The sequence below is a fragment of the Dermacentor variabilis genome, chromosome 3, assembly GCF_050947875.1.
Source record: "Dermacentor variabilis isolate Ectoservices chromosome 3, ASM5094787v1, whole genome shotgun sequence".
Lineage (NCBI taxonomy): Eukaryota > Metazoa > Arthropoda > Arachnida > Ixodida > Ixodidae > Dermacentor > Dermacentor variabilis.
Genome location: NC_134570.1, coordinates 136,339,797 through 136,363,506, shown reverse-complemented (window position 1 = coordinate 136,363,506; position 23,710 = coordinate 136,339,797). Strand labels below are relative to the sequence as shown.

The 23,710-nt window shown below is 45.4% G+C and overlaps 1 protein-coding gene and 1 pseudogene across 2 annotated transcripts in view; both read left to right on the top strand.

Moving 5' to 3' along the window:
• The first annotated feature begins 3,696 nt into the window (after window positions 1-3,696).
• LOC142574212 (uncharacterized) overlaps window positions 3,697-23,710 on the top strand; it is a 28,004-nt gene continuing 7,990 nt past the window's right edge. The window contains exons 1-5 of one of the 2 annotated variants that reach the window (XM_075683360.1): window positions 3,697-3,849; window positions 4,523-4,623; window positions 7,371-7,433; window positions 7,531-7,605; window positions 19,188-19,241. In XM_075683360.1, the coding sequence (XP_075539475.1) occupies window positions 3,753-3,849; window positions 4,523-4,623; window positions 7,371-7,433; window positions 7,531-7,605; window positions 19,188-19,241 (390 nt within the window). In that variant the 5' untranslated portion in view covers window positions 3,697-3,752. The remainder of the gene's footprint in view (window positions 3,850-4,522; window positions 4,624-7,370; window positions 7,434-7,530; window positions 7,606-19,187; window positions 19,242-23,710) is intronic. The other variant, XM_075683361.1, reaches the window with a different exon arrangement.
• LOC142576847 (U2 spliceosomal RNA) lies at window positions 18,903-19,034 on the top strand (annotated as a pseudogene).

Sequence of the window (23,710 nt, the reverse complement as noted above, 5' to 3'; positions counted from 1 at the left end):
GTAGTGTGATGGTAATGATGTAATGGTCGCTTCCGAGGTTAACTTGTGAGTTGTGCCATGTGACGTGTTGGATTCTGTGTGTAAGCGTAAGATCGGGGGAGGTGTCCTTAGCTACGCTATTGCCTAGCCTGGTTGGTGCATCGATGTCGTTATGTAATGCGAGTCTGTGGTCTTGTATGTGGATCCATAGGGCTCTGCCCTTAGGAGTAGAAACGGAGTGACCCCACAAATGGTTGGGTGCGTTGAAATCTCCAAGGATTAGGAGGGGGTGGTGGGTGGCAGCGGCAATAGATTGAGCGAAAACGGAGTCAAAGCGGTGATGTTTGTCTTGTGGACGACTATAGATATTGAGAATGTAAAGGCCAGGTGCATTATTTTTGCGAGGAATAATTTCTAGAAAATCGTGCTCTATATCGACGCTGTCGAATTGGGAGTGATTGGCAGTGAGGTGCTTTTGCATAAGAATTGCCGTATCGGGCCGGGAGACCTTATTGTTCTGATAGACATTATAACCTGGGAAGCTGATTAGTCCGTGAGTTTCCTGAAGCGCAATGACAGCTGGGAGATTAGAAGAGGAGGCTAGAAACTGCTGGAGGTGTGCTTTCTTTTTTCGAAACCCCCTACAGTTTCACTGCCACACTTCAAACTCGGACCGGGTCGGGTTATTGGCCATTGTTAAGCGGAGCTGGTGGGGGGGCGGAACGAGCAGGTGCAACTATGTTAGGATGATTCGCGGTGACTCCAGCTATCCAACTTGTAGTTTGTTGGATGTGTGCTTGTATGAATTCAATAAATTTGTCGAGCTTTTCATTCCTGGCTGTGCAATCTGTATTGATTTTTTCAATTGCAGTGAGTATATTATGGAATTTAGTCTCCAAAGCGGTTAGTCTGTCGTTATAATTTAAGATTGTCTCGTCTAGGGTGACCTCTGATCGCGGAGTGCTGGGAGTTTTACGTTTGCTGGGGGGAGGGTGAGGCGGTTCCCGTTCAGTGGAGGGGCTAGTGTCCATGGGGCGGTGTGGAGAGGTTTCAGGTAGGGCTGATGGATGATGAGTCGAAAGGGTCGTGTTAGAGAGAGGGGCTTCAGAGGTTGAAGTAGAGGGGTGACGAGATTGGAGTTCTAACTTAAGGCTTTGAATTTCGGCTTTTAGAATTGTATTTTCTTCAAGGAGGGATTCATTATTAGCAGTCTGGTTTGAGGAGCAGCTGGAAGAGGCTACATTAGCCCAGCTTACCTGGGGTGGGTTGCGCGAGGAGTTGGCGAGAGTAGGGCTTGATGATAGAGCTGGCCAGGCGACGTCTTGGGTTGCATAGCCAGGCCCGCGGTCCTTGCTTTTGCTCCGACTTCTTCGCCGGCTTGAGTCGCGAGTGCGGTCGAGACTGGGAGTTCGGTTGGTGGGTGAAGTGTCTTGTTTGTGCCTGGGACTTTTAGGGCGCGGTTTGAACCTTTGTTTGCACAGTGAGGAGCCGGTTTAATGGTTTCCGTTGCACACAACACATATTGGGTCACATTCGTGCTCCATGGGTGCGTCTTTCATTCCACACTTGGGGCAGAGTGTGTCCGTGGCATTAGTGCAGACGTCCTGGCGATGACCAATCCCACGGCATCGGGTGCAGGCTTCTACCTTCTGCCTAAAGGGGCGTCATCGAAGTGAACAGCCGTCGTAGTTGACGTAGAAAGGGATGATTTCGCCTTGGAATATGACCATGACGGTTTCAGTATTGCCCAGGCGTCGTGCACCCCCAATAATCAATGCTGGGTTGCATCTGCGGAGGGTTGAGGCGATGTCATCTTCTGAGTAATCTGGGGGCAAGTGAATGCGTCCTCTGCAGGCATCGATGGGATCGGCCACATGGGTGGCGACTTCGTAAGGGTTACCATTGAATTGCAGACTCTGGATGTTGTGGTAGAGATCTGCACGTCCCATGTCTGGTGTGCTGATTAGAACGGTATTGTTGATGGTGTTGACACGAATTTGTTTAGAACTGGTGCGGTCGGTGATGGGGAGCCCTCCAGCCTTGAGGATGACTTGTCTGAGGATGCATGCATGTATTCCAGCGCAGTTGAGGCCCCCACGAACTCTTAGGATGATTTTATAATCGCTGCACGGCAGCGGCGGGGGCTTCGGTTCTGCTCTTGATTGAGTCCTATGAGCCAGTGTGGGGTATGCTGGTGGCGAAGGATGCTGACGCTGTTTCGAGAGGTTATTGTGGATCTCGCGCCAGGTGCGCGCGCCATCGCGCTCCGTTCCTGCGCCCATGCTAGGCGGAGCTAGGCCCAGGAGCGAGACGGTCAGCCGAGAGCCCTAAAAAGGGCTGCGGCTCGCGTAAGGGACGTCGGAGTTGCTAAAGGAACTGTCAAGAAGTGCCGATAACACTCACATAGATCCAGGCAGGAAATCAGGCTCTTGAAGCGATTGGGTTGGCACAAAAAGGTAGCAGAGGGCGGCAGAAAGTTGGATGGGCGGATGAGATTAAGCAGCTTGCAGGGACAACATGGCAACAATTAGTACATGACCGGGGTAGTTGGAGAAGTATGGGAGAGGCCTTTGCCCTGCAGTGGGCATAACCAGGCTGATGATGATGATGATGATGATGATGATGATGATGATGATGATGATGATGATATGGTCTCCCTTAATGCGAGGCAAACTGCGAGACATACTGTGACAGATCTCAGCCCATGGTTGCAAAGCGACATGGTTTGATCACAGCTCGAAATCTTCAGATTCATTTCAGATTGAGGCAATGCTTCAATTTCAAATCCCTTCCCCCATTAGATACAACAATAACCCTTGAAACTCTTATGCACCAATTGCGGCTCGGTACCGCGTACGTAAAGCACTTTCTACTGAAGAATTCAAGAGCTGATAGTCTAGAATGCACTTGTGGCCACGCGGATGACGATGTACAGTATGTTCTGGTAGAATTTCCCCGACACGACACACACAGATAGAGCTTAGCCCATGATTTAATGGCACTAGATCGCAGGTTCTTCAGCCTCAGGAAGATCTTAGGTCCTTGGCCAACATACTCATTGAAAAGAGGAGCGTTACTGGCACTCTCTGTACTTCTAGAAGCGGGCAGTGTTCTGGGAAACTATTGAGTTGAGTGTTTAAATGTGATAAGCGCATTCTAAATTTTTTAGCCCACTTTTGCAAATTGAATGCTTGATTTTATGAACCTTCATTTGATTCGAAGCTGTGCTTTCTTATGTGCTCTGATTTTAGTCTACTTATGGGACTTGCCTTTGTGCTTACTTTAACGCACCTATGTGTCTGCTGTGTTTATGAGTTGACTTTCAGCTTTAGCGTGACATTAGTGTACTTATGTGACTGTAATTTGTGTTGTTATGATTTTAATAGTTTTTGATGATTTATTATTTTCTTTAAATCCCTATAAAAAACGTGTATCCTGCACAAATTAAAGGTGACAACATCTCACAAATACCATATAATAAGGAAAGCGAATGAACACCTCTGACCAATTTTGAAGATGTTTCACGTCAAAAGAAATAAAACTGCATGGCCATCAGCGGACCGAAATCGGAAAATGGTGACTTATTCAGCGCTGCTACTCTGAAGACAAACATCATTTGTCATTTCGAAGGCATGTATAGGAAGAGCGGCTGAGAACACACGGCATTCAATATAACAGTCTTTTCGAATGCTCAACAGTGGGAAGCGTTTCCTGGCGTATTTGAAGCAGTAGGGGCCTCAAGCAGCGGATCAGCAACAACCTTATTATTAAGCATGTGGCTATATAAACATCTTCTGCGCATGTGCCTGTTGAGTTTTAGTCTTGGCGCTCTTGATTTTGAAAAGATCCGTTGGTGTGGGTCTGGCCTAAGTGAGTATATATTTTACATGTTCAACGAGAAAACAACGAAGAACTTTTGTCACACAGTTGTAAAATGCAAATCTAATGAACTTCGAAAGAAAATGTGACGAGAATAGGATAACCTATGTCAGTAACATGTAAGTACCAAAGCTAGAAATTATGAATGTGCTCAATATTCTCAAAATTAAAGATGTACCTGAGCATATTGTGAAGAAACCCCTTTAACTTTCAGCAAGGTAAAATCAAATCCATGCTTGGTAATATATTTAGTGAGAAGTGAGGCCCGTTGAGCTGTAGTCAGAGAGACAGCACAAGAACTTAAAATTTGTGCATATCAAGCGGAATTCGATTGTCTAAACCCCCAATGTTATCGGAACAGACAGCAGTCCTACCTGATAATAGTCGTGTCTGAAACTGTTGATTTCATGGTCTTTCAAAATACTGCGGCATTTTGCGATGACAGATCTCAAAATACGGCTCCACTCAAGGGGCGATTGTTCCTTCTTGTGTGTTCTATCGTTTTTCTTCACCACCACGACGTGCTTATGTGGACTAACCAAGGTACTTATGTGAACCTTAATAAACTTGTCATTGCATCACTTTTACGGTTACTTCCATGCTCTGAACTATAATTAATTTTGTAACTGCCAAAGAAATGTTTCCTCGTTTCCGCCGGACGCAGATCCACTGGATAAGGCAAAGGCGACCAGGACTGTAACGGAGATGTTCTTTTCATGCAAAAACGATATCATCCGCCAAAACGTCAAGCCATCAATAATACATGTACGTAGGTTCTGTTCTCTTTCAGTACCTATTGTTTATATTTCGGGGCCTATTATGCGCAGAGAAAGCTTAATTGATCAATGCAGCTATATCTACAGCAATGCACACAGCTTTAGTTCTAGGTTAGTAAACCTAAATTTTAACCAGTTATTTGCCATTACGGACAGATTTTGAATTTCTTTGCTTATTTGCCGGCATAATTGGGACACTTTCACAAGGGGAAAGCATACCTTTTGTAATGTTCAAGTGCCCAAGGATGTCTATCATCCAGGTCTCGGCAACCTACATTACATTCATGATTACCAACCACTGATTGGCTTTCTGGCGTCAACGGCGAGCTCATTCAGAACCTCAATAAAGTTACCGATTTTCACAACGCTAGCCTAACTCTCATCCTATTGGGAAAAAGGTCCTTCTAGTAGCACTAACATGGCACGTTTACACAAATGGCATGGTGTAGAGTCCTTGTGAATCACCAGAGGGTCCTACAAGAAAAGATACTTCTACGCAACACATGTTTTAATAAAAACGTGGTGCTTCCGCATGGTGGCCTAGATAGTTCCTAGTTGAAAAGTGCAACAGAGGTTTCTGTCGTGACTACCGAAATTTCTGTGTCCGACAGAAGTTCCTGGCGTTTCTGTAGTTGCGGCAGACATTTCTGACGTTACGACAGAAATTCTGACGTCGCAAGAGAAACATTCTGTCGTGAAGACCAAGAGTTCTGAAGTCGCCAGAGAAACGTTCTGTCGCGAGAACAAGGGTTCGGAAGTAGAAACAACAACATTCCATCGCGACAGCAATTCTGTCGTTGAAACAGGAACGCTCGGTCGCCACGACACACTTTCTGTCGTGGCGTTAGAAATGTGCGACTTTCTCTAGCAACGATGTAAGTTCTGACGGCGCGACAGAAGCGCTTTCCATCGCGACGCTTTTAAATTGTGTCTCAGTTTCACATCGGTGGTGTACACTGTACTTTTCTCTTGCGCGATATTCAATGGTGCGTTCCCTGAATCCGGCAACTCTGATAGCACCGACACCGGTATTAATGTCGACGAGGCCAATTGTCATAATGGTGCCGTGACGACGAGGCACCAGCAACGCCCTACCCGCCTCCTCAAAATAAGCCGCTTATCCCAATCACATCATCCGCGGGAAAGGCTGCGCATTCCTTTTGTTTTATTTGGCAAGATGTGGGACACAGGACTGTGGATTTACATGTGCCGTTACGCTGACACATTAGCTAATTTCCCAGAAATATTGCGTTGGCTGTTGCGTGTGCCTACAAATGTAAGCGCTGGAACATCTGCAATGCCTTTGAGGGGGGCTCACGCGTAATTACAACCTTCCAGTGGGCTTTGTCTCGACGGCCAGGGAATTCCAGATAACATTGCATACATTACTGTATGTATATATTGCACACGTTCTATACCTACCCCCCTCCCCGCCCCTCACGCAACCTGGAAGACAGCAGCAACAGTAGCAGCAGCATCAATAGCAGTGTGAAAGTTGAAGGAAGAGGCAAAGATAAGCTTCCCTTTAAAAATGAAGTGATTGCAATAAGGTGCACAAGTCATGTTTATTTTTCTCGGCGAAAAGAGAAAGTACGCGCAATGTGAAAAATGACTTGTGACGGCGAGCCCATGCGTGTGGGATAGCAGGACCATCAAACAATCTCAGTGAGACGGCAAACTCTTCATCTGCTACTGGGCCGAGCAGTGCCGATAACACCACGCGGGTTATCCCGTTTTCCCGGTGATTGTTGTGTAGGGAGAACAAGAAAATGCTCTGTTCTGAACGGGAAACCTGGGATGAGCAGCTTCCTCCTAAAATTGTTTGCCGGCACTTCTATTCCTTGCGCGTGGCTGCGGAGCCACGCGATATATAAAAGCGAAGCTTTCTTTGCGAACACTTTGCAGGGCCTTCCCGAGCATGGTTGCCTAGCACTACTGGGTGCTACTTCGGTCTTGTCGAGTATCTCGCACTTAAACAAAAAAAAAACACTAGGTTCCCAATGGCGGGATATATATCAATCCCCAAGCACAACTTACCGATTTTGTAGCTGCTAGGCCATCGCTCGTATACATTTATCGTGCCATACAATTAGCTCTTTCGGAAGACCACCACGTGTCTCACATTCAGTAGCACGGGTGTGGAAGAGCATGCGCGAGCGTGCCAGTTTCCTTTGCGCGAAAGGCGAAGGAATCAAATGCACAAACTTACGTCTTGCGATTAACCGCTTCACAAAGTTTCCTAGATTGCCTAGTTTCCTAGATAAAAGTCGCCTAGATTGCAACATGTGCGTTCTATCTTCGTAATCTGTTTAAATAATTTGCGAGCTTTCTATATTTGTAAAAAAAAATGAAATCCCTCATAGCTGCAAAGACCTCATTTTTACGTGTCTTACTAAAACCGTATATTTGACATCTCGACAAGTATAACAAGATGCATAAAGTTAGACAATGATGTTTAATTTCTTATTATATATCTGAACGTCAGGGAATAAAATATCACTTCAAGTAACCCAACAGGGCTGTAAACAACATGCACTCTTGGTCTTATTCTCGTAGAGTGACATGTTGTAGTTTCGTTATTCAGGTCGCTGCGTAGCTGGGACACCTTCTATATTCACCATCACGCGGCTGAAGCCGCGTAATACGTCCACCCTATTAAAATCACGTTTCACTCTCTTACAGCGCAATATTTCTGTAGTTGTGACTTCCCGTGAAGTAATTAGACTTTCATTACAGGAAGCCGATAGGCTCTGCGCGGCATGGCGAGTGTGCTACGTCATCGGAGCAGACAACAAGAATGTTCGTAATGCGCAATGCGCACAATTATCTTGTTTATAAGTGCGCGGTTTGTACTGAACGTGACTTTTTGTTGTTGTTTTCTTGCTTTCGTATTCAGGCCTCACTTACTTTTGGAGAAGTAACAGTGAACTGTATGCGAACGATGGCTCGCACTTGGGTCACAGTCTCCCCGGTAAGCCTCTACGTCACTATGACGAGCAACAGTTTAATATCATCTGTTCTTATTAATGTGCTCATTAGTGGGCCTAAGTTATATGTGTCATGATTTAGTGTATTCTTAACGTAATGTATTTTTGATCACATTAGGCGCATGTACAAAAATTACAATCGGTTATGGCTTAAACTAGCGAACTCGAACGAAATTTGACATTTTTGCAAACTTGCATCTTCTAAAGGAAGCCGTCAGCAACAGGATTCAGTTATGCCTCGGCAGAACAAAATCTCGGTGGAGCTTTCACTTGAGTACAGGGATACGGAAAAATAAAACTAAATCATTGAACTTTGCGAAAGCGCCTGAAACACTTGGTTTTCAATGCGTTTGACCGTTCCTTTTTCTATTCAAGGTGCCGTGCTTAAATAAATATTTAAATGATGCTTTATCAAAACTGATGATTATTCACACAGGTTCGTGATGAAATGCACACAGGAACATCAAAGATGATATCCTGAATAAGTAAAGAACTTTCTTATCACAATGAATTATCTCTGAATGTCCGTTTTACTCCTTAGACCCGGCGTCGTCTTCACTCTCAACCTTCTCCTTCGGCAAGAACGCGTTTTGAAGAAATCTTGTAAACTTCATTTACTTATTAGAGCAAATTTAGAAACCCCAAGTGAGCACTAAAGCGAGGAATTGAATTATTTAACTCGCATGCGATTGTTAGGGATAGATTATTTAATGAAAAAGAAGATCAAGAAAAGAAAGGCCGAATGCTTGACTGCAATATATGTAGTATAACCTGATTCGCTGAAGCTGGCTGAGTGAGAGAGAGAGAGAAAATATATATATATATATATATATATATATATATATATATAGAGAGAGAGAGAGAGAGAGAGAGAGAGAGAGAGAGAGAGAGAGAGAGACAGAAGCGATTCTTATTGATGAGATACGACCGTCCGGCACTCCATACCGGGGCTTCCGTTGGCCGATGCATTGCTCTCAGCATACCGTCCGTGAGCCATTTCTGGTCATGTCGGATCCGAGCTGTGCAGGGGGCTTCCAATCGGGCCCTGGATCTGTCGTCTGCAACGGAAACGGTTGTTGCGCTGACAGGACCGCATTGTGTGGAGTAAATCTCCCGTGCGATCACAGTGTGGCCATTGTTGCATTGGAGAAATGTCCGGGTAATGCTTGTGCAGGGTTGCAGGGACCAGAAGTGTGTTTGTGTGGACCTGTCGGCGCAACAACCGTTTCCGTTCTGGTGAGAGAGTGGTGAGGAGAAAGGAATTGCGTCCTGTCTTTTTGTCGCCGTCCTGTTTAAAAGGGGATGCCAATAAACATCATCATCACCGCCATCCTCATCATGCTGTCATTCCATGCCTCGCCCTACCCACCCCCCCCCCCCACTCCTCGACGCAAGCGCCGCGCGTGCTAAAAGGATCGGCAGTCTCGCCCCATCTCACCTCCTCGTCGGTAGCGCGTTGCCTCTGTGTGTTCTGTGTTCGTCATATTGTTGCTGTGGTCAGTGCAATTTAACTCTGTTTTATGGACGTGCGTCGTACCCCTTCAAGCCCGCCATGCCCCCAGCTTCAAAATACATTCTTTTAGCTGCTACAATGTACCTTCCGTGTGTACAGCTCTCTCATTGCCTCGTTCAGGGCTGTGGATACAACTAACCAAGAAAATATTTCCGTTACATTTTCCTTGCACCCATCTTCTTTGACTAAAATATTTATCAGGAATCAGTGTCACCAGCGCTTGTGGACGCTCTAGCCTCTCAATTAGTTGCCTCATACAAGAACGCATGCTATACGACGTTTGGGATGCGCGTTAAGTTCAGAAGTAAAATCTGTCTTTATATGTGTGGCAACTTTATTCTCCAATAATCGTTACCTCTTTTCCCACTGTGTTTGGCCCATTGACCAGATATGAGAAGCTGCGAAACTGTAGCATCGCATAAAGAATGCGGAAAGAACTGCACGTGTTAGTATAACATGTAAGTTCGCCGTTATTGCTCATCGCTCATAGCAATTATGGGCAACAGACTGTCCGGTTGTATGAAAAGAATGCGGTGACACTCGCTTCCTGTCGATGTTAAACGTGCATCATTTCCGCATTTATTTAAGTGTTGCCTGTATAGATATATAAAGCATAGGTAATAAGTTCACCTGCATTACTTTTCGCATTAACTTTTCTCGATTCGCCAAGCCTACTTGCGCTGCAAAGCCTCAGGGTGCGGGATCAAATCCCGGCTGCGCTGTCCGGATTCCGTAAGGCGCGAACCGAAAAGAAAAAAAAAACACATGTGTATTGCACATTAATTGCGCGGTAAAAACCCGTGGTGGTCAAAAATAATCCAGAATCCCCCAATATCGCGCGGTCTCGTAATGATGTCGTGGTGCTGGCACGGGAAAGTAGAGAATTTCATTTTTTTATAAAATGCGTAAGCATTTTTATGCCTACGCAACGAGAAAACCGTCCGTTCATCCCTCTGTCCCATAAAGCGACCGCTTTCGAGATAGCGCTCGCTGCAGCGAGAGAATTCACATTCGTGCTGCCTCTCGCATCACCGCCAACGAAACGACGACAACATAGCGCTAACAGCCACTCAGCACACGCCACCCTCAGCCACTTTCGCAGATCGCTTTCAAGATGCGGGTCCACGTGTCTTTCCTCGACGCTAAGTAAGCGGTGAAAACAGCGCGCGAAGCTATCAGCAGTCAGCACTGTTTGTCGACATTACAGATCGCTTTCAGGGAACGATTCACACGACTGTGCTGCCAGCCAAATGTGTTTGATCACGGTTCATAATGGTTCGATGGGTATGGATGATGCGCTGAAAAGCGATACCACCTTGTAATAATCGGAACGCCATTAGGGCACCTGGCGCCGCCACCTGCAATACTTCTAATGCCAAAGTGGGCCTCTTTCGCCACCTCGTAACACCGTTCATTCCGAAACCGCTGCCGTGCCACAAGTGCCTTCAGTTCGGTCACGTCAAAGGCGCTTGTAATAACCTGGCACTATGTGCGGGCTGCGCGTAGTTCGCCATCACGGAATTCGGCCAAGGAACTATATTTAAGTGCGTAAACTTCAACGGATGGCACGAGGCCACATCGAGAAATCGCCCCAGAATCAACAAGGAGTGGAGTATATTGAAGGAGATGGTAGGCTTTACGCATCGGGAACGAACCAATTCTGCGAAATAAACGACGCTTCCACCCCCACCGCCGACGTTCGCCAAAGAAAACAAAAGGCCCACCACAGGGCCAATCTAATCCAGTGGCGTCATCACCTCGAATTGTGGAACAGCAGTCATTTCGCGAGACCAGACGCAACATCATGAATGACAAAGAAACCCAAAAACGTGCTTATGACACTGACTGGCATCTAATGCCAAATGCACGCCCACCTGTTTAGCTTGAGCAGTATACCTCGCCTCCATCGAACGCACCCCCTGCTTCCGACAAGTTACCTCAACAGGATGTGCAGTTGGTTATATTGCTGAAGTCGCTAATGGCTGTGATTCGCACACTTTTGGGAAATGGGCAAACGTCTACTGCTGAATGCACTTTACAAATACTGAATGATCTCGTTCATGTGCTTGAAAGCTTGGATTAGAAACATCGCTCACACACTTCTGCAGAAGCGATCATTTCAAGAAGAAGTCAAGAATACCTCAATTCTTCAGGCCTCGGTTAAGAGGCCTGAAATCACGTATTTCCAATTTTCGTCAATTTGTATGTGCAAATATGTTTCTGGTGCTAATCATCTGTAAACCAAATGTGAAAACTATCCTGAAACTCTCAGGATACGAATCTTTTGTTTCTGCGACGTGTGACAAAAGCAACAAGGTCGTCGTTTATGTTCGTAAGGAGCTCACCTACGTGGCCCAGGCTGTGCCTCCCCATGACGACAACCAGCATGTCTTCCTTAGTATAAAGAAGGGATTCTCCTTCCCACACATCGCAAGGTACATATCCCAATCAAGTCGGTTACACTGCAAAAGCCTTGAAAATATTTTGATGGCGATCTCCAGTGCTAGGATAATCGGAGGAGATTTTAATGCTCACTAGTCCATTTGGGGAAGTACAAGAACAGATCTAAGAGGCAGGGCTCTTGTATCTTTTGCTTCAAGCCATGACCTCTGCATCTTGAATGACGACAGTCCAACATTCTTGAGAGGGTCGTCGTGCAGCGGCTGCCTAGACCTTAGTTTGGTTTCACAATGCTTTACATCGAGAGTATACTGGTCTGCTGTCATAGAAACACAGGGAAGTGACCATATTCCTACTTACTTTCCCATCAGGTGTCTGAGTAGTAGGTCTTCCCCTATGGTCTCGCGTACATCGACGTGCATTTTAAGCCTTTATAAACGCTGAATGGAAGGGTGGCCTTGCACGTAGCATTGAGTTTGTGATTGCGAACGCGATGTATGCTACAACGCGCTGCTTCTCCTGGTCAGCTACTCGTACTGGCTTGACAATGAATTAGAAAGGCTTCGTGCAGTACGTTGGCGCGCCGAGAGGAGATGTAGGCGCGGAAAGTCGATTCTAGACCTTAGGGAGGCCAGGCGCAAGCACAAGAAAATTCGTCGTCGCATCGACAATTTATACAACTAACGATGGCATTCATTTTGTAACTCGCTGAGCCAACGCAAAGCTCTCTCTCTCACGTATGGCGAACTCTCCAAGGCCTTCGCTGTTCTCCTCAGCAACGCTACCCCTTTGAGGCGCTGGCTCTCCACCAAGGATATCGAAAAGTGTATGTTTGAGAAAACTTTTGCGAGGAAATTACAAGTGACAGAGAGCTACTAAAGGATCTTGAATTGCGCGAAGTTCCTGTCACACAAGTTTCGGTTATAGACGAACGTTTCTCCATAAAATAAGTGCAGGCTGCTATAGCCACTTACGCGCGTTCCTCTTCGCACGGACCCGACATCACGTACGCTGCTATCCGCCACCTTGTTCAGGAAGCACGAATGTCCTGTTGCCTCCTCTCAACGTCTCATGGAGTGACGGAGTCGTTCCTTCTGAGTGGAAGTGTAGCCGCCTTGTGCCAATCTTAAAGCACGGAAAGTATCTCCTTTACCTTAAGTCATATCCCTCTGTTGCTCGCGCCAGCTGTGTTGGCAAGTTGATGGAAAGAATCATTCTCACGCACCTCGAGGAGTTTCTTGACCATTACAATGTTCATCAAGACGCAATGAGAGGTTTACGGCGTGGCTCTTTGTCGCTCGACAACTTGATCTATCTTGCGTCTCCGATTCAACAAGAGAAAGTAGCCAAACGCCTCTTTCTAGCGCTATTTTTAGATGTGAGGGGCGCTAAGGATAACGTTTCTCACGGAGCCATCCTTAACGCATGCTGCTGCAAGCGGAAGCTGCACTTTGCGGTGGATTCGGAGCTACCCAACCGAAAGGAGCTTCTTTGTAGTAAGCGAGGATGGTCAAACTTCCGACCACTACAACAGCCTTGGAGTTCCACGCGGTGGCGTTTTGAGTCCAGTTTTGTTCAACCTGGCTTTGATTGGATGGCGGAATTCCGGCCACAGTCAGTCATTCTGTGAATTTACGCATATGACATCTGCATCTGGGCGTCATGAGTAACTCAGCCGCAGGTTCGCGCATGGTTACAAAATGATGCAACAATGATGTCTACCTATCTTTGGAGACAAGGCCTGGCAATTTCAGCAGAAAAGTGCGCACTAGTCGACTTGACGCGAAAATAGATGACTGGATACCTGGTGTCTATTAATGGCCAGTCTATGTTGTACAAAAAAAAACCATCGAGCTTTAGCGATGATTGTAGACCGCGACCTCTCATGCAGCCCCCATGCATCCTACCTAAGGAAGAGACTCCTCTCAATCAGTCACCTTTCAACGCCATTGCTGCAAAAGGCTGGGGACCGTCGGTGTGCTCTATGCTTAACTGTACAAAACGCTCTTCATGAGTTTCTTGCGTTACAGCCCTCCGGTGCTGTCAAGCACCCTGAGGACAAATCTCATAGTGCTTTAGAGCATGCAAGCTCAAGCGCTTAGGACATGTCTGGGTCTACCGCGATGCGCTCCAACATCCGGAAAATTGCCATCGCGCAGGGAACGTCCCATTAGTACATATATCATCCCAAACACCCTTAGAAATCATGTTCACCACATTTCTCGACTCCGGTCTGAACGCCTTTTTTCTCTCACGGAAATTAGACCAGATGCAACCTTTTTCAGGCATTGTCGCCTCGTACCGATCCAGTCATCCGTTTGATTTCACACCTGCAGCAAGATCACCTGGTCCTTTGTGGCGTCTCCGGCAGCCACAAGTGCAGCTTTCCATTGTAGTAGTTGTAAAGAAGTCTGACTTGCCAGATTGTGCCCTGAATCAAGTCACTATACATCTTCTGGATGATTTATACTCCGATCGAGTTTACATTTATGCAAATTCCTCTTCTACTCTAACCAGCTATACTGGTGCGGTAGTCACTGTGTCGATGTCTATCCTCAAGACGTTCAAAATCAGCCACGTCACAACATCAACAGGATCCGAGCTTTCCGCCACCCATAGCGCCGCGATATACGTGCATCAACGATTACCACATCACTGTGGTATATTCTGTGATTCAAAGGCAGCCCTGCAATCACTCTTATCAGCTCTGCGCCGCAGCCCACATAAACAATTTGTGGGGAAGATACGATTACGCTACCCTCAAGAGATGGGCGGAGACCACGACGTTGTATTTCAGTGGCTACCCAGCCACTGCAGCATTACTCCCGATGAAAGTGCCGACAAAGCTCCCCGCGAGGCACATAATGTATGTGAAACACCTAGATACCATTGTCGAGAATGGATGCAGCGCGGCACCTCAGCGGCATTGCCCATATCATTACTGTAAGAAAATGTAACACACCGGAGTTCACCAACAGGCGCCTGTAGACCACGGACCCCCATATGAGATTGAATCTGTTACCTGATTAAAACCGACCAGAAGAAACGCTACTGTGCCGCTTGCGAGTCGGAGTTTCTTTCACAAACGTCTGCTCATTCCTATTTCGAACGGCAGACAGTCCCAAGTGCAGCAGATATGGTGTCGAAGAAACGGCCAAACATCTGTGTGACTGCCCAACATACAAAGACGAGTGAAGTGCGCCTTTCGTAACGCTTTGGAGCACGCATAGGGCCGTCCTTACACAACGAGAACATCTTGGGCCCGTGGCGTCGTGCGTCTGCTATACGTAAGGCCACAAAGGCGCTGGCGCGGTTCTTGAAATGCGCCAGCCTGTATGACCACCTGTGACTGACTAAGTGATGAACTATTGTGTGTGCAATAATGAAAACTTTGAACTTCTTTCGTCCTTCTCCTCTTTCAATCCTCTTTCCCAGTGAAGGGTAGCCTACCGGGCTGAGCCGGGTTAACCTGCCTGCCTTTCCCTTATGACTTCTCTCTCAAACTTCATCATTAGCCTGGTTACGCCCACTGCAGGGCAAAGGCCTCTCCCATACTTCACCAAATTCCCCGGTCGTGTGCTTATTATGGCCATGTTTTCCCTGCAAACTTCTTAATCTCATCCGTCCCCCTAATTTTCTGCCTCCCTCAGCTACACTTCCACTCCTTTGAAATCGAGTCCGTAACCCTTAATGACCACCGGTTATCTTCCCTCCTCATTACATGCCCTGCCCATGCCCATTTCTTTTCTTCATTTTACCTAAGATGTAATTAACTCGCGTTTGTTCCCTCACCCAATATGCTCTCTTCTTATCCCCCCCTTGAAGTTACACCCATCATTTTTCTTTGTATAGCTCGTTTCGTCGTCCTCAATTTATGTAGAACCCTTTTCATAAGCCTCAACGTTTCTGCGCCGTAGGTGAGTACTGGTAAGACACAGCTGTTGTGCACTTTTCTCTTGGGGGATAACTGCAACCTGCTGTTCATGATTTGAGAACGCTTGCCAAACGCTCCCCAAACCATTCTTATTCTTCGCATTATTCCAGTCTCATGATACGGATACGCGGTCACTACCTGCCCTAAGTTTATGTATTCCCTTACCACTTCCAGTGCCTGGCTACCTATCGTAAACGGCTGCTCTCTTCCGAGACTGCTAAACATTACTTTAGTTTTCTGCAGATTAATTTTTAGACCCACCCTTCTGCTTTGCCTGTCCAGGTCAGATAACATGCATTGCATTTGGTCCCCTGAGTTACTAAGCAAGGTAATATCATCAGCGAATCGCAAGCTACTAATGTATTATCCATTAACTCTTATCCCCAATTCTTTCCAATCCAGGTCTCTGAATACCTCCTGTAAAGACGCTGTGAATTGCATTGAGAGACCTTATCTCCCTGTCTGACGCCTTTATTTATTGGGATTTTGTTGCTTTCTTTATGAGGACTACGGTGGCTGTGGCGCCGCTATAGATATCTTTCAGTATCTTTAAATACGGCTCGTCTACACCCTACATTCGGAAAGTAGTATACTAGTATTGGCAAAGGCAAGTAGGAAGATAAATAATATTGTTACGTGTAGCTGATGCCCAATGCTGTTTACAATTATTTACAGACATGGAGGCTGAAAATGGCGACGCTATATCAAGCGGGCACCCGTCGTCTTCTTCTTCCTCAGTGCACCCACACTGTGGCGGCTGTTCCGTATTAATACAAAATCAAGATCAGAGTTCCAAAAGCGGACCCTTGCGGGACACCAGATGTTACGGCAGAATTGAGTGAAGTTGTTAGCCGTCACATACTGACTGCGGTTAGAGAGAAATTCCTTAATCCATGCAGGTTCATTGGGGTCAATATTAAGTTGATTAAGCTTGAAGATAAGTAGATCGTGTGAGACGGAGTCAAATGTTTTAGCAAAATCTAAATATATGCAATCAGTATCAAAGTCATGATCCGCGTTAATAAACAAGTCGTTAGTATAGTATAGAAATTGTGTTTCGCACGAAACTGCTTTACGGAATCCACGCTCATAAATGCTGAAGAAGGAAATGGATTAAAGGAATTCAGTGAGGTGCAAGTAAATTATATGCTCTTGGATATTCACTGGAATGAATGTTAGTGATATGGGCCGGTAATTATTGCGGGTATTTATATCCCCATATTTATGCATACGGACCACCTTCCACAGCTGATTGACAACATCGTGCACTTCATTACAGAAGGACAACGATGCAGTTGATGGCCATAACAGACACAAAAAATTATTTCCCGAGAATCGATGAGCACGCGAGCACACACAAGCTCCGGCGAGGATACAATTGAAATTACATGGGAAGCAAGACAATCGGCAACCGCCAGCAGAACACCACCACCAAACCGCTAATCACGATCACATTGGTAAAATTTGTAGCACTTTTCACAGTCCAAAAGTTTTGCATATTTAACTTTCGCAGAGAGCCAAGGCTCCGTCACACCAACAATATCAATAGAGCAGGAATTAATAGCGGAAGGGAATTCCACGCGTTTATTAAGAATACTCCGTATACTGAAAAGAAAAATAGAGGCGCCTTTTGCGCAGGATCTGGGCGGGCATAGCTATGATGCATTGGAAGTGCCAACACCTGCAGCTACAGTACCAACGCTATCATGCGCATCTGCTGATCGTGCTGAAGCAATTTCGCGTACGCTGTCACTTTCTGAGCAGCAAACGTACGTTTCTTTTTCCATGATGAGTTTGTTCATGCGAAGAGAGTACGGCTTCCCGGCTACCTTTGCAAATTCAGTTAGTTTCCTCCTTGAGTTTCAGGTAGCTCTGCAATAATCTTCGCTACCTGATACACCCGTCCCATTAAGCTTATATTTCTGCGTCCAGACTGCATCCCTGAATTTAGACGTCGAAAACTTGATGATAATTAGTCGAGTCTTTTTATCGGTGAGGGATCCTAACCTGCGCGCTCGAGAAACTTGATGGTGAAGAGATAATGGTGACGAGAAACCCTGGTGACGAGACAAAACATCTTGAAGAAGGCCTTCTGACTTAGCCCATGTCTCAGTCGGGCAGTGAAGTATTCGAAAGAACAACAGGTTATCTCCTCTCGACCTTTCTTCAAGATCGTCCAGATGAGAATTGAGTCTCTGGCCTTCCATTCTGACAGCTTCTGTGGTTAGACGTAATGCATCATTAAGAGCTGCTGAACCGTCGAATGATTCAACGAAGGATTCAACCACGGATAATCTTACTGCTAGGTTAGCAACGGTCTGTACTAAGGCCTCCTGCTTTGTCTTTAGGTCGCCGAGAGCTTCTATGAGTTCAACGTGATGGTGGTCAACGTTTTCAGATAGTTTATTGATAGCATCAATCGAGTATGTCTTTGTCCGTAGGACCAGAGTTTAGTTGAACGTAACCGCAACACATTAAGAGCTTTGCAACAAATACACATTCGCACAAGCACTGAAAGAGCACACTTCGGCACAGTAGGAGTAGCAGGCAGACGTTGCTAGTCCGCTTACAACAGAGAGAGGGGGGCTTACAAACCTGCACAAAAAGCAAGAGCGGGTTTTTGAGCGACTGCATGGCTGCCACTCCACCGTGCCCACTGAAGGGGCGCAGGATTGCCATATCCTCCTGCGTCGTTGCCGTCGCCAGCAGTGTTACCGACCTGCTGGCCATGGAAGGGAGGTCCCGTTAAAGCAGGGCTGACATGAGGACGCATTGTTGAAGATGGGGGCGGTCAGAAAAGCTGGTGATAGACAGCCGGTAACTGCTGGATCCGTAGGTTGTAGCCACGCACCAGACCGAGCGATCAGCTGCGCAAAAAATCAAGATTGCTGCAATCTCTGTATACATTATGAAAGAATGAATGTTTTATTACGGCAGCACGCTACGCTAACAGAAGCGCCACCATGGTCATCGCACCCCTATGCATTGGCCGCAACCGCTACTGGAGGCGCGCTAGCACCTCCGACGCGCGTGACGTTATAACCACAGAAGCGCAGGTCACAGATGCGCAGACTAGGCGCCTTTTCTTGCAGGCATATATATATATATATATATATATATATATATATATATATATATATATATATATATATATTGTGAAATATATATATATATATATATATTGTGAAATACAGGGCCGACCCGCGACGGAGGTGAAGCCGGCTTCAAGCGCTCCGCCAACTCCCAAAAATACGTTTAACAACGTTGAATCTAAATGGAAAGACTAATGTCTAAAGTCGGCGCTGTAAGCAAAGCACCATATATATATATATATATATATATATATATATATATATATATATATATATATATATATATATATATATATATATATATATATATATATGGTGCTTTGCTTACAGCGCCGACTTTAGACATTAGTCTTTCCATTTAGATTCAACGTTGTTAAACGTATTTTTGGGAGTTGGCGGAGCGCTTGAAGCCGGCTTCACCTCCGTCGCGGGTCGGCCCTGTATTTCACAATCGCCGGGATCGGCCCACGCATTTATGCCCATGGGCCGGGAAACAGACGTTAGCCGGCCAGGTTACCCCCCGGGGAACGCATGCGGTGGATGCATAGGGCGGCTGTAGGTAGAAATAGTGCATACGATAACACAAGAAAGTAATGAAACTGTGTTGGTCTTTCTTTCACGGCCCAGGGTGCCCCGAAGAAGTATAACATTGACGTCGACGCTGTGTCAGCTGTGTACAAAGTAAGTTGGGCGCTCCTTATCCAGAAGTTAAGACGTGGCGTGCACTTCCTGTGGCTGTCCATTAGGTAGTAAAGGGGAATTTCATCAACACAGAAAAGGTGACGTCTGAAGAAAAACCAGAGCCTCTTCTGGCCATTTATTTCTTGACTGTTTCCAATTGTTAAGAAGCTTCTGCTCGACTACTCATAGCTGTGCAACCGTTGTTCTAATTCCTTTAAATTTTGTATTTAAAGCTGGCAAGAAGAAACACTAAAGTAGGTCGAACTGCTGTTTAAGTGTCACGGATTAGCTGTGGCCGACTGTGGGTCAACCTCGATACACTGATGATTAATCTTGATTCTCAATCATTTTGATCGACTGTGGCACTAGCTCTTAGGAAATGCTACACCAAGTCAAGAGAAAGTGACAATAAATAATAGGTTAATTAGCCTTGTGTAGAATTGCATTTAAAGTTCAGTCACAGATTCAGTGTTAAAGGAGATAAATTGACGAATAATTTGTCACCAATCAGTCAGATTAGAAAAGCAACTGTAACCACGTGGCTTCCTGGCCATTGTTCTTTTTGCTAGTTGCATTTTATTTATTTGTTTTGAATAAATGCACACGTCGCTTTCTTTCTTTCCCTAGGCTGCTGCTTGCATACACTAAATACACATATGTTTCCATGTAGTTAAATACGTATGCATTGAACTTCCCATATTATCTTGTGGCAGCTGCCCGCACTATTTTGTCAAATATGACTTCGGTCGCAATTATATGTATGCCACGGTAGCGGGCTACATTTCGTGCTACTCACAAAACGCACTCATAATGATGAGTGCATGAATGCTCAAGTTACGACAAACATCTAAATTAATCAACGCCCTTTAAGTGTAGTTATCTCCTATTACGTCATCTTATTTTCGCCATATCAAAGCAATGATACGCGTTAAATTCACCGAGGTCGGCGGGAAAGATATAAGCCTCATATAACGTAGGAAGATAAGGAAATACGAAGCTTCCACCTTTATGTGCAACGCTTTCGATTATATCGGAAGCGTTGATTGGGCCACACATCGCGCATAGCATTCATCCAATTTCTGCCGAGTATGAACTCGTTGTTGTGTACAGCTTTTCTGGGATACTCGAAAACATTGCAGATAATGGCAGTTGGAAACTCTGTAGCGCTTGACTAGGAAATTCTCTACAATATCTCTAATAAGACAACACAGATTAAATAATCATTGTGCGTCTCTCACAACACACTTCCTAATTCATAAATATATAGTCAACATGCGTAGCATATAGTGCATTAAGGAAACTGGCAGAACCGCCTAAACATATCGTATAAAGCATACACATTTGGAGAAAGGGAGTGTTCAGTAATTATTCTCAAAGCATTTAATTAACCCACATACTTCAAACATTTGGTACTCGTCCACCCTTGGAATACACATATATAAATGCTTTACGTTTTCGGTCCTCCAAGCAAAGCGGCAAGATCTTACTAAGCATTTCCATAACTCGCCATTAAACAGGCTGAAAACGAAGGTTTAGCAATTTACACCCTAAGTAACCTACACACTTCAAATTTTACTGGCAAGGGATCCATAATATTTATTACAATCGCTGCGGATGTATACTTTGTGAGTAATATCGTTTTTATAGAGCGTAGCTCCTAGGCGCCCGTGTCTGCATTGAGCGACGGGGTCATTCGGCGTCCCCCGGTGTTGTACCTCGGTGTAACAGAGCGACAAGCACAACAAACAGAGCGCGAGGAATAAAGCGGAGGAGGAGGGTGCAGCGAAAGCAAGAGGAGGAAAACAGAGGAAGCCAAATTGAAGCACCATGAGAGGGCGCTCACGTTCGCGCATCCGCTTTCGCAGCAGCGGCGGCGCCGGCCGTGCGGGGGAGGAGAAAGAATGAACCAGAAAGCCGGCCTTCGAGGACAGCGTTCGCCCGCAAGCGTTTTCCGTTAAATATTATGGTTGCATAAACAGTAATTGCCGGGATGTGGCAACTGATGGCCGATCTACACACAGGGCCCATTATGAAAGTTATGCGCATTATTTGGGAAAATATATTTATTTACTGCACCTGTACAAATGGTTAAAATTCATCAAAATACACCCCCTGCATCCATACACTTGCGGAGACGTGTCTGCCACGTCTGGAAGGCACCCTGAGAGTCCTCGACGGGAATGTTTCTCCGGAACGCTGTAACATGCTTTTCGACGTTTTCCACGGTTTCCCAATGCTTTTCTTTCAGTGCTCTAGTCATTCGGGGAAAAAAAAACAGTCGCACGGAGGCAAGTCAAGAGTGTAAGGGGGATGCGGGCAACGGGAGTGTTGCTCAGGGCCAGGAAGGAGGTAACGATGAAGGACGTGTGGCTGGGGGCATTGTCATGGTGGAGCTTGACCGTGTCTTTGAGGTCAGCCAAGTGCGGTGTCCGACATTTGAATCTCTTGAACACCTCCAGGTAAAAGGCTAAGTTGACAGTTTCTCTCTGCGGTACAAACTCAAGATGGACGATTTCTCGGGTATCAAAGACAATGAGCATGGTTTTGAAGCGACACTTGCTCATTCGCGCTTTCTTGGGGCGGGGGGATGATTTTGTGTACCCCTCGGTGCTCTGCCTTTTCAATTCTGGGTAGTACTCGAATATCCAGGATTGATCTCCGGTAACGATAGAGTTAAGAAAGTCCAGCTCATTTTGAATCAAATCAAATAATTCTTGACAGCGCCAAACTCGAAGTTCTTTCTCATCATTCAACACTTTCGGCGCAAGCCTCCTGCAGACCTTGCGCATTTGCTGATCCTCCGTCACTATCCCATGTACCGCAAATGTGGACATTGGCAGGGTCAGAATCACAATGAGAATCGGTTTTTATTGACAAGACTAGCGTGACTACAATATGTTAATATGCAGAAGGAGGTCCCGAAGTCAAAGACTGCAATCGCGCTTTCTTTAGTAAACGTAATAAAACACAAATACAGCAGTTTAAGCAAATCGTTAACATGGAAGAATTACAGGTTTTTGGTATGAATAGCATGATCGAAGAATAACATGTGCTTAAATGTCATAAAAACACTGTAACATAATCTCGTTGATAACTAATAAAGTAACAGTGTAAGTGACGGGAGGAACACAGTATAGTTCGCTCACTCGCATGTATATGTAATGCAGAAACAGAAACCTAATGGTACGACAATGAAAACGAAATGTAGGCGCCCTAAAAGACTGGTTGTGAGTGTGAAGTAGGCATCATTATTCGACAGATTGTAATCTTTCAGTTGTTTCTTGAATTCGTGCTTTTTAAGTGTTTTTATATCTAATGGTAGTCTACTCCAGAATGCGATAGATGAAAAATGGACGCTCTGCTTGCCGTAATTATTATGTTTTTCTGGTAAAATTAAGTTCCTATTTACTGCAAACCTGGTAATATCAGTATTTATTAGAGAAGATTGTGGTATCACGCTATCTCATCGTGTGTAATTGATTTGACGGAACAAAAAGGTACCCAGGTTATATTTAACAAGTTGTGTGACTGAAAGAATGTGATTAGATCGCAAAAGATATGAGGCGTCATGGTTACATGGGCTAAATGTAATTATCCTAATAGCCGCCTGATTCTGTAGGATTTGCAATGAGTTTAGATATGTTAAGTAACTGTTTCTTCAGCAAGTAACGCAGTAGTTAATGTGGGAATGAACTAATGAAAAACATAATGATATGAATATTTGATGGTTAAATATGTCTCGTGCTTTTAGAAGTACTATAATCCCGTAGGTAATCTTCTGCTTCACTTTGGTTAAGCGTTTTATAAATTTAAGATTTCTGTGTACTTCTATACGAAGATAACTACACGAAAAACTTGCAGGAATAGGACTTGTGCCAAGAAAAATAGGAGGAATGGAGTGAAGTGTTCGTTGGTTCGAAGCGAATACAACAGATTTTGTTTTCGACGGGTTTATCTGTAGCTGCATAGTATGGCACCAATCCTGCAGGCTGTGTAAATTGCCTATAAAGTTAGATACTAAGGTTGTGAAACATTTATCGAAGTTAATGATAATAGTAACATCTGCATAAAGTATACATTTCGAAGAAGAGAGGCAGTTACGTATAATAAAAATAAAAGCGGTCCCAATCAGCAGTTTGCGGGATGCTCAATCGACGGTCGGAACGGAAAACTTCGCACCCGCGATCCACGTTTTCGTCGGTTCTGGTCGTTGTTGGGCGTCCAGAACGGGGCTCGTCGGCGACCTCCTCCCGGCCCTCCTTGAACTTTTTGTGCCACCTCCCAGACTGCGACCTTGAAATGCAGGCTTCCTTGAAGGCCTCGTGAAGCATCTGGAATGCTTCGGTTGCATTCTTTCCAAGCTTCACGCAAAACTTGATAGCGTAACGCTGTTCAAGCGAACGCTCCATTGCGCCGTGTAATCCGATCAAACTGTTCGTAGTAAACTGGCGACCAGCTGCGTTTGCAAG